Source organism: Protomyctophum parallelum (assembly GCF_964188405.1).
Source record: "Protomyctophum parallelum genome assembly, chromosome: 15".
NCBI classification, from domain to species: domain Eukaryota; kingdom Metazoa; phylum Chordata; class Actinopteri; order Myctophiformes; family Myctophidae; genus Protomyctophum; species Protomyctophum parallelum.
This window is the reverse complement of record NC_139710.1, coordinates 29,874,409-29,891,389: the sequence shown is the minus strand read 5'-3', so window position 1 is coordinate 29,891,389 and position 16,981 is coordinate 29,874,409. Positions and strand designations below refer to the sequence as shown.

Genomic DNA, 16,981 nt, shown 5'->3' with positions numbered 1-16,981 from the left:
AGAAAGCACATCTCATATTACAAATGTTGAATCTTCGACCCAACACCCCTCACAGCTACCCACAGAGAAATCCCCATCATCCACCCAATATCCAGTCTCAATGGTTACAGGGGCGACTTCTGTGTCTAAGGTAGAAGGTGGAGATTTATCAGAAACAGAAAGCTCTGGAGATTGGACTGCAGTGTCCTCTCTCTACAGCACTGAGAAACCAACAGGAACTCAGGCCTCTGTCCTCAGCACCATCTCTCCAAGTATATCAGTACCCATTCTGCAAGATGAGGAGGTGATAGACTATGACACAAAAACTATATTGATAGAATCCAGTCCTACTTTCACAAGAGCAACTGTAAAGCCAGCTGAGTCAACAACTCTCCAGGCAGTTTACACCTCTTACAAACAATCACTATTTACTGAAGAAGAAGGTTCTGGCACTGTGACCCCCACTAAAGCTGCTTTCAGTCCATCAGCAACTGTGTCTTCCCTGTTCAGTACAGAGAAACCAACAGCAATGCCACTTCATCCAGCTCAAAGCATTGTGGCAGAGAGAACATCAATTACTCCTGAAATCGGATCCTCTCCCATATCTACAGAGCAGCATCCACAAGACAAGACGCAAGATGTGTTCACTAAAGAGACAGTAACTTTAACAACCACCGTTTTCTCAGCATTCAGCACAGAGAAACCACTGACAACAACATCACCACTTGAAGCCCATTCATCAACATCTGCCTTCGCTGGTGGTTCATCTCTTTACAGCACAGAGAAACCGACAGAAGCGTCACCTGCCGCAGCAGAGACTCACGCCACATCTCGGACAGAGAAACCATCAGTTACTCCAACAGATGAGGAGAGTTCAGTAAAAGAGACTCACACTTCTGCTCTGCCTGCGACTTCTGCTGTCACCTCTGGCTCTCAGAGTGCTGTAACTTCCATTGCTTCATCTCTCTTCAGCACTGAGGCCCCCGGCCATGCCATGACCAGCTCAGTGTCAAAAGAAATGCCCTCAGTAGCATCAGAAACAATTTATACTACAACACCAACTTCTCTGTACAGCACAGAGACAACAGCACATATGGCCAAGATCACAGAGGAGGGAAGTGCAGAGGACTCTATTTCAACATCCATGGACATTGAAGTGTCAGGCATCACAACTTCTGAAGTTGTAACACCGTCAGACGTTTCTGGAACCGAGGTACCAGCGGACCTCACCACCAAATCTCAGTCCTCAGCACCATCTCTCCAAACCTCTGTCCTCAGCACCATCTCTCCAAGTATATCAGTACCCATTCTGCAAGATGAGGAGGTGATAGACTATGACACAAAAACTATATTGATAGAATCCAGTCCTACTTTCACAAGAGCAACTGTAAAGCCAGCTGAGTCAACAACTCTCCAGGCAGTTTACACCTCTTACAAACAATCATTATTTACTGAAGAAGAAGGTTCTGGCACTGTGACCCCCACTAAAGCTGCTTTCAGTCCATCAGCAACTGTGTCTTCCCTGTTCAGTACAGAGAAACCAACAGCAATGCCACTTCATCCAGCTCAAAGCATTGTGGCAGAGAAAACATCAATTACTCCTGAAATCGGATCCTCTCCCACATCTACAGAGCAGCATCCACAAGACAAGACGCAAGATGTGTTCACTAAAGAGACAGTAACTGTAACAACCACCGTTTTCTCAGCATTCAGCACAGAGAAACCACTGACAACAACATCACCACTTGAAGCCCATTCATCAACATCTGCCTTCACTGGTGGTTCATCTCTTTACAGCACAGAGAAACCGACAGAAGCGTCACCTGCCGCAACAGAGACTGTCGCCACATCTCAGACAGAGAAACCATCAGTTACTCCAACAGATGAGGAGAGTTCAGTAAAAGAGATTCACACTTCTGCTCTGCCTGCGACTTCTGCTGTCACCTCTGGCTCTCAGAGTGCTGTAACTTCCATTGCTTCATCTCTCTTCAGCACTGAGGCCCCCGGTCATGCCATGACCAGCTCAGTGTCAAAGGAAATGTCCTCCGCAGGTTCCGACACTATTCGTACTACTACACCAACGTCTCTGTACAGCACAGAGACAACAGCACATGTTTTTGGAACCGAGTTACCAGCAGAGGTCACAAGCAAATCTCAGGAGCAATTATCTGTGGCCACAGATGAAGCTGAGACAGCTGAGACAGAAAGCACATCTAAGACTCCAAGTGTTGAATCATTAACCCAACACATCTCACAGGTGACATGGCCTTCTTTGTCTGAGCTAGGAAGTGTGGATTCAGATTCAGAAGATGAAGGCTCCGGAGAAGTCACAGCATCAGCCTCTCTGCAAACGGCTGCACCGTCAACATCTACAGGAGTCAGTGATGAAACCAGACATGCTGAACAAACCGATAAACCCACAGCTGTGTCCGTCACTTTGCCAGAGCAGACCTCAAGTGGTCAGACTCCAGATGTCTCCACTCATGAAAGTGCAACATCAACAGTGTCTGAAGCTGCAATTGTATCTACAGAAGAACCCACAGACGAAATGCCTCTAGAGATGCCCACGGCAACTGAGCACCCAAGGCCTTCTGTGGATAGAACGTCTGTATCATCCACATCCAGACCGTACACCACATTTATCCCTGAAGAAGGTAGTGTGCCCACCAAGCAGGAGACCTCCCCTTATGTTGACATGGAGGGATCCGGGGGCACCTCCAGAGAGGATGACCTGGATTCAACTCCTGATGGTTCTGGAGAACCAGAGACCACCACCAAACAGCAGGATGAATTCATGGTGGCAACGGATGAGACTGAGGTAGATGAGATCATGAGTACATCTGAAACATTGAGCATTGAATCGTCCACCCAGTTCATCAAAGACTCTGATTCCTCGACCCCATCACCACAAGTGCCAGGCACTGAGCAAGGCAGTGGTGAACTGACAGAGGATGAGGACTCAGGGGAGGACATGACTTCTGTCCTAGCCACGGCTATGTCCTCCACATCAGACAGTGTTGTTCTCGCAGGCACAACGGCAAAGCCTGAGCAATATACTGTCAGTAGTACTCCTTCCGTAGGCACAAGCACATCGTCTACAGAAGAGGACAGTTCAAGTGCTAAGTCCCCCCCTGAAATGTTTACTAAAGCCGCTAGTACTGTGTCTTCCATTTTCAGCACGGAGACACCAGCAGTGTCTGGGTTTTCAAAAACTGCTGTAACTGAAGTCTCTTCCCTCTATAGCACTGAGGAACCAACTTCTGTGCATGGAATGACCACAACAGCTCATGCGGAATTCACTACTACGGACATGACTGATAAAACTTCATCAAGTCCATCCATTTCACATCCAGTCATATTTGGCGAGGCAACAGGTGAAACGGAATCTTTTGTTTCAGTGACCCCAGGCTCAGATGAGCAGGCCACCTCGCATGAGGGACAAATCTCCCTGGACCCTGAAACCCTTCTCACTTCTGAAGTGACAGACTCTCCCATTCCCAGCACTGTAGAGGACAATGTCACATTGTCTGAGCACACAACGCAGCCAGACGACACGACTATGATGCCACATACAGCTGTGAGTTCAATAAGTGATGATGGCGCAGGTGACCTCACCACTGTAAGCCTCACCGGCGACCAGACGCTGTCTGGATTCACATCCGTCACCACCCCTATTCCATCCATTATTTACCAGGGTGTGACAGACCAGCAGGTTATGATCATTAGCCCTACAAGCAGCCAAGCCAAGACCGACCTAACAGAGCAAACCCCAACCATGGTCCTGCATGGCACAAAACTGTCATCGAGCACCACCATCATATTCACAGAGGATGCGAGGGACGGGGATCTGTTCTCCACAGTCACAGACAGCGTGAGGGAAGGCAGCCCCGCGGCCGGCATCAGTATCAAAGACGATCGCATCATCGATGCCGATACCATTTCCATGGGTCCCTCCTCCTTTTACCCCACCATCCAGACAGAGGAGGCAGGTGGCGATGCAGTGGTTACCATGACACCACAGGTGGATGTCACAGAAGATACAGAGGGTTCTGGTTTCGGCAGTTTCACCTCAATCACTCCTGGGCTGCTGAGCTTGTACACAACCCAGACACCATCAATCATTGACTTATTATCAGGATCAACGCCTACTGAGTATGCAAGCTCCAGTTCAGAATTAACTAGCATCCCTACAAAGATCAACAGTCTGATGACAACACAATCACCGGTGGATTGTATCTCCAGCAGCGAGCCAGCCAGTGCAGAGACCGAGACGGCCTCTGAGGAAACCTTCACACCAAGCTCAAATGTCCCCCTGGTAGAAGACGATGGTAGTAAAGATGCCACTCAGACAGTTACTGAGATCGCCTCTGTCTCCTTCATGCCTTCTGGGGCTGTGAGTGAATCCACAGACATTGGCTCACACACTGCAGTATCCAGCGAGGAGTACATAGCAGTCAGCACGGTGGAGACAGGAACGTCTGTCACCGCATCACCCACGAGTGTTAAAGCCACTGGTGAGGGAACAACAGACATGGCTTCTGCAACAACCACACATGCAGCCATAGTGTCAGTCACTGCCACACCACACACACCAGCATCCACTACAACAGGCGCGGTGCATACAGCCAGCCGGTTCTCTGCAGAGGAGTTCTCTGTGGACGATGACGGATCTGAAGGCTCTACAGGGGAGATCTACCCGGTTGACAGTAAATCAGCCCCCACTGCATCCTCAAAGGATAGTGAGACAACTGAAGAAGATGTTGAGAAATCGACCACGCTGTCTGCAGTGGAGACCACTGCCACAGAGAAACCACTGGTTGCCACATCTTCAGGGAGCCCTGATATGTCCACCAAAGATCCGGGCACCACCGTATCGGCATCAGAAGATGGCCAGCTGACGTCTGCAATTACAGCATCCTCTGTGTTTAGCACCGAAAGGCTGGGAGGAACGGTCACACCGACGCCACATGGGATGCCAACCGAAGAAGCGGTGACGTCTACAATGTCGTCTCTGTTCAGCACTAAGAAACCGTCTGCCTCCCCGTCAGGCGATGTCCAGCCCTCTGGTGTGACAACAGACGAGGATGGACAAAATCTCACAATCTCACCAGCTGTGCATGGAGCAAGTGCCACGGAAGCGACTGTAAGACAAACCAGTACACCCTCCTCTCTGTACAGCACCGAGACGACAATGATCGCCTCAGTTTCAGAGATGACAGCTGAGGGGAGCTCAGTGGACCAAACTAGAGAGCCTGGAGCCGCTGCGAACACAGTCACTGTGTCCTCTAGCAGTACCGAAAAGCTAACTGTTCCTTCTATAGCCGATTTCAACGCTGAGGAGGGCTCAACTGTTGACATCCCTGATATGTTCAGTAAAGAGCCTATAACGGTAGGACCTTCTGTGGACAGCACAGCCATAACAAATGATGTGACCTCCACAAGCTTACCAGACATGACCAAAGGGACGTCTGAACAGGCAGTAACACGTGCATCCTCCTCTTTGTTTAGCACAGAGAAAGCAACCGTGGTGGCTGTGTCAGATGTTACCGATCAGGACAGTCCCATTGACCATAGAACTGATAGGATTACTCAAAGCACAGTGGCAACAAGTGGAATGGACCCCAACATGAGACCTGGCCAACGTCTACCTACAACTACTGTGTCATCTCTCTACAGTACTGAGAAAGCAACAGAAAGTATAGACGTGGAGGTCTCAGGAGACCAGACCTCTGACCTGATCAGTGAAAGTCTTACTGTGACATCAACAATATTACCTGAAACGTTTACAGACCAAAGTCAAGAGACTGTCGCCACCCCAATATCTTCCCTATACAGCACAGAGAGACCCCTCACAGAGTCGCAAGAGACGGTTGCTACCGAGGATCAGGAAACTGAAGCATCTGTCTCCGACATGTCATCGCGTCCCACTATCGATCAATCGATTTCCACCCCCACTTCAACAACAGAGGAGACCACAGGTGACCAGAGCGGACCGGTACAAATGTCCACTAAAGCATCAATTCTTACAACCACGGTATCATCCCTGTACAGCACTGGTGACCCATCCAAACCACCACCCCAGACCATTCCGACTGTTTACTCAACGGTGTCTATATCTGCAAGGCCCGAGGAGAAGATTCAGTTTGTGTCCACTTTTGTTCCAGTTCCAGTCGCAACACACGAGGAGTCCTTCCAGCAGGCCAGGTCTGAGATCTCAGTCACTCATCATCCTGACCTCGACATCTCCTCCAAGGCAACAGTAGCAGCCACAACGAGATCTACGCTGCCCAGTAAGGACACAAGTCAGGCCTCTGAACCCACTGTTTCTGCTGCCGCTACAGATGCCGGTGCCGTATCCACACCAGAGGAAACATTCAAGCTAACATCCACAACTGGTGAAGTTCCTACGGATGCTGAAGGCAGCACAGTGAAAGGGAGTGAAGTCAACGACTCGTTTAGTGTGACATCGACCGTCGGCACATTGCTGCCTTTTGAAGAGGACACTGTAGATTATGACAAACCTGCGACCGACATGGTTGAAGTTGCACCTCCGAGTGTGGCTGTTGACACAACTGCTGAACATGAAGGAGAAACCGTATCTGTTAGCACTGAGTTAAGCTCAGTGAAAACATCTACGAAAAGTCCTGCTGACCAAACCCCTGATGGACCTCTTGAAGGGGCTTCCACAATATTGTCTGAAGCAGTTGCAGTAGACAGCACTGCCTCTTCGCTCTACAGCACTGAGAAACCAACTGAAATGTCACCCGAAATACTTGCCACGTCAACCAAAGTAGAGAGCCCAATTGATGAGACCCCCACAGCTGTAACGATGCCACCTGAACCAGCATCAACCCCGAGTGAGGAGCCTTCAACATCCGCCGTAGACGGAGACACTCACTCAACTCATACATCAACAGAGGATGGAGACATTTCAATGTCTACAGAAACTAGCTCTATTCCGTCTTTAACAGGCGACACAAGTTCAGGTGAACGCTCCTCTGGCGTGTCTTCTAAAGAGACATCGACTGCAGCTTCCACGGTTTCTTCCATGTTCAGCACGGAAACGCCAGCAGTGACTGCAGCGTCACATGAGGGAGTATCAGCTGAAGGCTCAGTGTCTGTCACCACCGTTTCTTCTATGCACAGCACAGAGAAACATGTCCCTCTGATGGGTGACGCAAACGATATAATCCCGTCAACAACTGAAGACGACCCCTTCTCAGGTGACGACATGGCTGATATCTTTCCTCCGGTCTCTGTCACTTCAAGTCCTACCACAGCATCGCCTGAAATGGAAACCGATGAGAGCGGAGAAACGGAAGCATTGCAAGAAAGCTCGAGTGACATGAGTACTGAGAAACTAATCGTTGAAGCATCTTCGACACAGGCACCTCAAGTTGTCAGCACCGCTGAATCCTTGCAGACATCCACTTCATTGGTTTCAGGACACGAGACGCAAGAGACAGCCACTGTAACAACCACAGTTTCTTCAGCTCTCAGCACAGATGAATCATCGATGACAACAGCAACACATGAAGTCCATTCGTCAACATCTGCCTTCACTGGAGGTTCATCTCTTCATAGCACAGAGAAACCGACAGAAGCATCACTTGCAGCAGCAGAGACTGACGACACATCTCAGACAGAGAAACCGGCAGTTACTCCAACAGATGAACAGATTTCAACCATAGATGAAGTTGCAGTAGACAGCACTGCCTCTTCGCTCTACAGCACTGAGAAACCAACTGAAATGTCACCCGAAATACTTGCCACGTCAACCAAAGTAGAGAGCCCAATTGATGAGACCCCCACAGCTGTAACGATGCCACCTGAACCAGCATCAACCCAGAGTGAGGAGCCTTCAACATCCGCCGTAGACGGAGACACTCACTCAACTCATACATCAACAGAGGATGGAGACATTTCAATGTCTACAGAAACTAGCTCTATTCCGTCTTTAACAGGCGACACAAGTTCAGGTGAACGCTCCTCTGGCGTGTCTTCTAAAGAGACATTGACTGCAGCTTCCACGGTTTCTTCCATGTTCAGCACGGAAACGCCAGCAGTGACTGCAGCGTCACATGAGGGAGTATCAGCTGAAGGCTCAGTGTCTGTCACCACCGTTTCTTCTATGCACAGCACAGAGAAACATGTCCCTCTGATGGGTGACGCAAACGAAATAATCCCGTCAACAACTGAAGACGACCCCTTCTCAGGTGACGACATGGCTGATATCCTTCCTCCGGTCTCTGTCACTTCAAGTCCTACCACAGCGTCGCCTGAAATGGAAACCGATGAGAGCGGAGAAACGGAAGCATTGCAAGAAAGCTCGAGTGACATGAGTACTGAGAAACTAATCGTTGAAGCATCTTCGACACAGGCACCTCAAGTTGTCAGCACCGCTGAATCCTTGCAGACATCCACTTCATTGGTTTCAGGACACGAGACGCAAGAGACAGCCACTGTAACAACCACAGTTTCTTCAGCTCTCAGCACAGATAAATCATCGATGACAACAGCAACACATGAAGTCCATTCGTCAACATCTGCCTTCACTGGAGGTTCATCTCTTTATAGCACCGAGAAACCGACAGAAGCATCACTTGCAGCAGCAGAGACTGACGACACATCTCAGACAGAGAAACCGGCAGTTACTCCAACAGATGAACAGATTTCAACCATAGATGAAGCCACAACAACATCAACCCTGACATCAGAAGATGAGATTAGTTCTTCTCATTCTGTATCCCCAGCCCGTTCTACAGCAGCAACTTCAGAGCCTGACGTAAAGGTTGCATTTGTCTCAACTATCGCCCTTGCCCCAGAACAAACAACTGCCTGGGAATCGCTTGAGGAAGCCAGGTCTGAGATTGCACAAACACACCGCCCTCAAACCCGTCTTTCCTCTGAGGATATGTCCGCTGTTACCACCAGTGCCTTGTTGCAAGGTGGGGAGACAGGTTGGTCCTCAGAGTCAACCACTTTACCAACGGCCTCTTCTGGGCACAAAGCAGGGTTCACTTCAGAGGAAGCTGAAACGGTCGAACCCACAGTTGGACATGTTTTAAGCAGTGCAGAAAGCAAAGCGGAGCAAGATGTAGAAACCAAGTCGACCACTTCAGTTCAAGCGCACACCCAGACAGTGAACCCCGATGAAGCGTACGTTTCCCTCACCACCACGCCATCCGCTGTGTACCAAACCGCCGACAGTCCGTCGTCTAGTAGCTCAGAGAGCAGTTCTGAGAGTACAGAGTTGACTGCAGCCGCCATAGTCGTAGTGCCTTCTGTCTCTACTCCGTCCAGCAGCAGCAGCAGCAGCAGCAGCTCAGAGGAGAAGGCGAACACAGACACCACCTCGAAGCCAGAGAGTGGCACGGTTGAGGACGGCACCGCCGAGTTGCCAGATTCTGAGAGTAGCTCTCAGGAAGCGACGACCACTGAGAAGACAATGGCTGACAGCATGGAGGAACCCCTCCTGTCCCCAGACGTCATCCAGAAGGTGTACAAGCCAGACGCCACCACTAGTCCGCCACCAGTCCAGTCCCCAGACACCACGGTGGATCCAGGCGTCGACGGTAGCTCCTCTGAGAAGGAGGAAGCGGTGGGAGAGAGCAAGGAAGTCGTCACTCCATCGACAACGGCGTTCCCACAAAGCCAACCGGGGGCGGTCACTTCTACTACGACCTACGTGCCTGTCGTGGACGAGGATGAGCCTTTGGACTACGAAGAAGGACCTTTGCTCCCTGAAGGAAAACCACCAATCAGAGAGGAGGAGTCGACCATGTCCTCTGACACTGATCTGGCGCATCCCATGGATGGTGGAGCGGTGGAAATTCTAGGTGTGTATATCTAATTTGTTGTTACTCAAAGCAGTGTTCCCTAATCCGGTGCGGCGAAGATTACAGGGGGGTGTGTGACGCCATGTCTGTCTGGAGGTAGTCCAACATTTGCACAAAATCACAACTCACTTTCATCCACTCAATGTGCTATCAGCCAACTTGTCAAATAGAAAAAACTTTAATTTTCAAACAATTTGAAAGTGTAATGAGTTTCATAAGTTTCATATCTACAAGCTCACAACAAACATGCCGCATTGGGGAACTCGTGAGTTTGTAGATCGGCAAGAACACAAGTGTGTGTGCGCGTGTCAGATTATGTAAGAAGGGGCGGGGGGCTCTAAGGGGGGGAAAAAAAAGTTTGAATTTGTTTTTAACTTTTCGACATTCAAACTTAAATTAATTAATTAATTAATTAGTGTTTACATTTTGTGGGTGTGTTTTTTTTCATCTCTTTATAATAATACAAAATATATACAGGTAGGAAACAAAAACAAAACAACAGAAGGGGGAATTTACTCACGAGTCACGACCCATACAAATTGGTGCGCGACCCGCAATTATGGGTCCCTGTTTTGGGAAACTAAGGAATAGGGTTTGGGAAGCTCACTGACTTTAAAGGAACATTCTCCAAAGACCCCGCCGCCTATTTGATTTGTGAATTTCTCTTTTCTTCTCGTCACCACGTCAGGCGTTCACTCATGCTCGGAGAACGTTTGTCTGAATGGAGGATCTTGTTTCAAGACGGGCAGCATCCAGTCGTGCGGCTGCGCCCCCGGCTACAGCGGAGACCGCTGTGAAACAGGTACAGTACGCACTGAGAGTAGCTCCCACAGAGCACGTACGTACTTTCCATGATTCACACACGCATCATTCCAGCTCTTATATCACGTCATGTCTTGACTATTGCAAATGCCTTGTTCAACTGCAATGCCTCAGCTTTAGTATAGTCTGTTCTGCTCTGGCCTGGAATGCTGCATTTCTAACCTCACATACAGCAGAAACCTAAAAAAAACCTTGTATGTCCATCCATCTTCAACCGTTTATCTGGAGTTGTGTCGCGGGGGCAACCTTTCCAGAAGAGAGCTCTAGACTTTGTCTTTTTGTTTTTCTCCCATAAATGAATGCCCTATTTAAACTGTACTTTGTACTTTATCACAAAAGAGTAAACAACATAGCCGATCTACAATTTACAATTACAATTTACAATTTAGGCATTTAGCAGACGCTCTTAATCCAGAGCGATTTACATTTAAGCAATTTAATCTGATCTACAAGCTCAGATGCACCATGGTGCCACATGGGGTCTTGGCAATTTCCCACCATTGCCTAAAATAGGCAGGTCTGGTTGAGAACCGGTCTTTCCAAGTTTCCAATGAACAATATTAACACAAGCTTGTGACAACATTTCCTGAAAAGTAACAATTTTGGACATTACCACTGTCGCAAAATTGCTTGCTCAGGGTGGGATCTATGTCAGTCTCTGCTCTGCATGTTAAGTTTAATAGAATCTACGGTGACCGTGATAGTTATGTCACGCGAGCATGCGTGTATGGATTATATATTTATTCATTCAACAAACTTGACCTACATGGAAGCTAAATAGCCTACAAGTTGTTAGTTTACATTAATGAAATCAATATTGTTGTATATATACACAAATATAAATGTAATGTTTATATTTACCAGTATACTTATTAACGCTGTATTCATTTGGTTTGACACAACTTTTACACACAAAAATTCAAGTTCTCTCCTGAGCAGCTCAGGTAAACATTTCAGAACTCATGCACAGGAGACCCGGATTCAAATACGGGGAAATGTGGAAAAGTGCAGCTTTAAGAATTGACACACACACACACGCGCGCGTGCGCGCACGCACACACACACACACACACACACACGCACACGCACACGCACACGCACACGCACACGCACACGCGCACGCGCACACGCACACGCACACATACACACATACACACACACACGCGCGCGCGCGCGCACACACACACACACACGCGCTATAATACTAAATCAAGTCAAGGTCTATGTGAGTTGTTGCCCCGCCCCCGCCCTGTGTCTTATATATTCTACATATTTAATACAGACACTGATGAGTGCCAGTCGAACCCATGCCGTAATGGAGGCACGTGTGTGGACGGTCTGGCGTCCTTCTCTTGCGTGTGTCTTCCCAGCTACTCCGGACTGTTCTGTGAAGAGGGTAAGTTTGCTTTTTGGCATCTCTCTCTCTCTCTCTCTCTCTTCCACCCATCATCTGCTTTGAATATTCAATCACTTCTTTTTTGTTTGTTTGCGTTGTTTCTCTTGTGGTTTAATTTGCGCGAACATGTCTCAACTTCCCCCACAAGTCTTTTTCTTTCTCCCCCTCTTGACACGCTAAAATAAACAATGTGTGCGCTGTGGGCATGTCTGTTTTGGAGTGATGACGCAAAGGTTGCGTTGCGTTTCACAATGCCGTCCATAAATCTCGCCCCCGCTATTTGATTCGTATTTGTAAACGCTCGTCTTATCTCGGCCCCCATCGAGAAATCCACAGACAATGGGAACCATGAATCATTCTAATGGTCTAAGACTCACTATATAGGGTTGGAGTTTAGTCTGGGTCGTGGAACTACTCACTCGACAGTTGATACAGTGGAGTATTGTCTGTCATGCAACAGACATTGTTTCCCAATGTCTGGGCAGTGGTCTAATAGACATACAGTATCTCTCTCTCTCTCTCTGCAGGTCGGTAGCTCTGAGTAATAGATATAATATTTGTCTCGTCAAATCGACCGCAGGTCACACAGTCAGTCGCATCCTAATGCCCGGAGGCAGAGGCCTCTGTTAAATACTTTGGTGCTTAAAACAGGTAGCCTGGGGTAATGCTCATCGACAGACATTCAGACATAGTTGACACATGTCCGGAAACCATGACTCTGATGTCACGCCGTGAGCCCAGGTGTGTTGTGGGTTTCGTTGCAGGTATGCAGGATCTCAGCGTATCCGTGTATACGTGCGGTCATACACGACACCAGAATCTCAATCAGAGTCGACTCACATCACAGGTTTACAGGGTTAAAGAAGTGTTTTTTTTCACGTGCGCTCCATCATTGCATGTACAGTACATGATATTTAGAACAATTATGGCGATGTACATACCCCCACCCCCCCCCCCCCCCCCCCCCCATCTGAAACAATGATGTTTCCAGGAACCTCTCAGAAGCAAAGATTTGAGCTCGTAGCGCGCCAAATAAAATCCATCCAAATAAAAAAAAACTGCAAAAGGTGCAGATCTACAAGCTCAAACGTTTCGAGCTCGTAGATCTGCTACTTTTGATGCTATTTCTGTGACGCTGTGGTATGATTAAGTAGTTTAAAAAAAAGGTATACTATATAGAATATGGAGATACGAGGTTTCTGCCTGACAGCGACTATATATATATATATATATATATATATATATATATATATATATATGTGTATATATATATATTTGACTGCCCTCATTTCCCCTCGTCCGCTCTACTGTGCGGCGGTCCGGCCGGTCCGCTGTGCGTTGAACCCAGGGCATGGTCGTCCCAGTCCAGTGTGACCACACCCCGGGAAGGGAACGCCTCGGAGTGTGTGTGTTAAGACACAGCTGCTCTCGCTCATTGTCTGGCCAGGAAAAGCAGGGAGAGAGCAACTTAACTGAACTTAACTTAACTAAAGCAGGGAGAGAACAACTTAACTGAACTTAACTTAACTAAAGCAGGGAGAGAGCAACTTAACTGAACTTAACTTAACTAAAGCAGGGAGAGAGCAACTGAACTGAACTTAACTTAACTAAAGCAGGGAGAGAGCAACTTAACTGAACTTAACTTAACTAAAGCAGGGAGAGAGCAACTTAACTGAACTTAACTTAACTAAAGCAGGGAGAGAGCAACTTAACTGCTTAAACCCAGTGTGTGGACAGTATAGGCTCATCGGCCCCTCAGTACTTGAGTCAAAGTATAGATACTCCTGATAAAATATTACTCAACTATGTGAAAGTGAAAGTCAATGTTTTGCTGGTGTAAAAAGTACTTTTTTTTATATTGGGCGGATAAAACGCCCTCGGGAAAATTGCCCTCATATCGTATTTTTCTGAAATTCTAGCGACTAATTCAAGCAACGTTGAGTACTAGAAAAGGGCTTTATACATTTCAGATATTCTAATACTTGTGGGGACTTTTGGCCCTCACAATTACAGTAGTAGCTAGCTAAATGCACGCACCTTCTTGAAATGTGTGCTGTGCAATGTTTTTAGACCCATGTGTTTTGGGAAAGGCCCTGTTCAGCTCCAATCATTCTAAAGCCTTTTCACTTGACTTCTATTTGTGTAATTAGTGTAGTGCTTTGGTTAAAAAAAAAAAAAAACATTTAGTTAAAATGTTAAAGCTCCATATTTCTGGTGGGTTGCCAATTTCAAATGTTGTGTCATCACTTCCAATTGCACTTGTTTGCCCTGTATCCTGTATGAGTTCTCTCTCCTGATAATATAAACTTGGTAACCCGACCCGAAGATGCGTTTTCTGCTTCACAAAAGAGATGGAGTCAGACAGCGAGACTGCTGTTACTGAACACTCTGTACTGCAGCGATGATTACTATCACGCTATAGAGCTATTTAACACTTATTTGAACCCACAGAATGTATCACTCACTGCACCTTTTATGTTACAACCACACAACAGTCACATTTTGGTTCCCATAACCGTCCAGGTGCTTCTTGTCGTAATAAATAGACTCTCGAGTGCCCCCGACCACCCCCCACCCCTGCTCTTTCCTTCTGTGATGTTGATAATGACTTGTAGTGTTTCAGTGAGGACATCTGTGAGGACATCTTGTCCTTGCCCCTATAGGTTAGAGACAATAGTTGGAGATAGCAGAAGCCTGCAGGATACTCAGGTGTTAGATTAGATTAAAAAGCAACACAAAACCATTAAAGCAACCATATTAATGCACATTATTCACCCATTCCCAACCTTTTGCATTTCAAGGATCACCAGTTCGACACTGACCACTATTTTATATAGTTCTGTTAATTTAGCTCTTTAGGAGTGCAGATGGACCCATATCCATGTGTTCATGTGTACATTAACCCGTGAGGGTCCATTTGGTTCCTAACTATCACTCATTTTCCTTTCCTTTCCTTTCCTTTCCTTTCCTTTCCTTTCCTTTCCTTTCCTTTCCTTTCCTTTCCTTTCCTTTCCTTTCCTTTCCTTTCCTTTCCTTTCCTTTCCTTTCCTTTTCTTTTCTTTTCTTTCCTTTCCTTTCCTTTCCTTTCCTTTCCTTTCCTTTCCTTTCCTTTCCTTTCCTTTCCTTTCCTTTCCTTTCCTTTCCTTTCCTTTCCTTTCCTTTCCTTTCCTTTCCTTTCCTTTCCTTTCCTTTCCTTTCCTTTCCTTTCCCTTCCTTTGTTTAAATTATAACTTAAGTCCATGCAGGATAACACATCGAAGAAGGTAAACTCATGAGCCTGCACGTGTCCTCCTGTCTCCCTCTCACCAGACACGGAGACATGCGACTACGGCTGGCACAAGTTCCAGGGTCACTGCTACCGCTACTTCCCCACCAGGAAGAGCTGGGACGCGGCCGAGAGGGAGTGTCGTGTCCACGGGGCCCACCTGACCAGCCTGCTGTCCCACGAGGAGCAACACTACGTCAACCGTACGTCCCACAAACGCTAATACGGTATCCGTTTCGCATTCGGGTTCTTGGAAACGCCCCCCAGCCACTGCGTTAGTTTGACTGAGGTTAGGTTTAGGTATGCTTTACTGAGGTTAGGTTTAGGTATAGTTTTACTGAGGTTAAGGTTAGGGTTAGGGTTAGGTTTAGGTATAGTTTTACTGAGGTTAGGGTTAGGGTTAGGGTTAGGTTTAGGTATAGTTTTACTGATGTTAGGGTTAGGGTTAGGTTTAGGTATAGTTTTACTGAGGTTAAGGTTGGGGTTAGGGTAAGGTTTAGTTATAGTTTTACTGAGGTTAGGGTTAGGTTTAGGTTTTACTGAGGTTAAGGTTAGGGTTAGGTTTAGGTGTAGGCTGTCAATCACAGCGACTGACCAGTCACAGCGCACCATTTACTCAAAAGCGAAACGGGAACCATATCAGCCCCGCAAACAGTTGCTCTTTAAACCTTTGCATGCGTTGTCTTCGGGTCAAAAAGACTGGCCGCCAGCATGTTTAACATCAAAAGAATAAAAAAATTGTCATCATGTTCTTTTGTAAATGAACTCCCTCCGTGATCATGCTATGGCTTCACGCGAAAGCATTAACCCATTTAGACCTGACTTAAAACACATTCACTTTGAAAGAATATATATTCAAAGATTTTTGCCACATTCTTATGATTTTTCAAAAACAGCAGACCTGGTGCGATACGAGCTTGTAGATCTGCAATTTTTTCAATGGAAAATTATAACACAATGTTTAAAACACCAAAAGGGAGTAAAAGCAGCAGATCCAAAAGCTCGAAACGCGTCAATGAAGCAAGAAGTTTTGAGCTTGTCCATCTGCCATACTTTTAGCTACTTTTGAATTTGAGTCCCCCGAAACGTTTTTTTGGGACATTTCCACTCGACAGAGACGATTATAATAGTTATAACGGTACAAACTCCCGAATAGGGGAAACACGGTCATGTTATCTCAGGAAGAATGATTCATGTGTACTGTAGAAAATGCTACTCTCTCTCTCTCTCTCTCTCTCTCTCTCTATTGTCTCTCTTCTCTCTTATTTGTGAGAGTGAAAAGTCCTAAAAAGGGCCCAGTGTAAAGTGTTGTGTTTGGCTGGCACTAGGTCTGGGGCAGGACTACCAGTGGATCGGCCTCAACGATAAGATGTTTGACAACGACTTCCGGTGGACCGACGGCAGCCACATGGTGAGAGACACACACGCACACGCACACGCATGCACGCACACACACACACACACACACACACACACACACACACACACACACACACACACACACACACACACACAGTCCCATGATGTGACCGAACGCAGTCTCAACGGAGTTACTGAAACATATTTTGTGCATGATCATCGATGACGCTGATGACAAATGACATGACAACGGTGATGCATGTGCGCAAAAAGTCTCTCTCTCTCTGTCTCTCTCTCTCTCTCTCTGTCTCTCTCTCTCTC

The 16,981-nt window shown here is 47.1% G+C and overlaps 1 protein-coding gene across 1 annotated transcript in view; it reads left to right on the top strand.

The window, feature by feature from the left end:
* The window catches only part of vcana (versican a), a 76,315-nt gene that overhangs the window by 51,507 nt on the left and 7,827 nt on the right, over window positions 1-16,981 (top strand). The window contains exons 8-11 of the mRNA XM_083783428.1: window positions 10,507-10,620; window positions 11,923-12,036; window positions 15,346-15,504; window positions 16,630-16,712. Coding sequence (XP_083639554.1) covers window positions 10,507-10,620; window positions 11,923-12,036; window positions 15,346-15,504; window positions 16,630-16,712 — 470 coding nt within the window. The remainder of the gene's footprint in view (window positions 1-10,506; window positions 10,621-11,922; window positions 12,037-15,345; window positions 15,505-16,629; window positions 16,713-16,981) is intronic.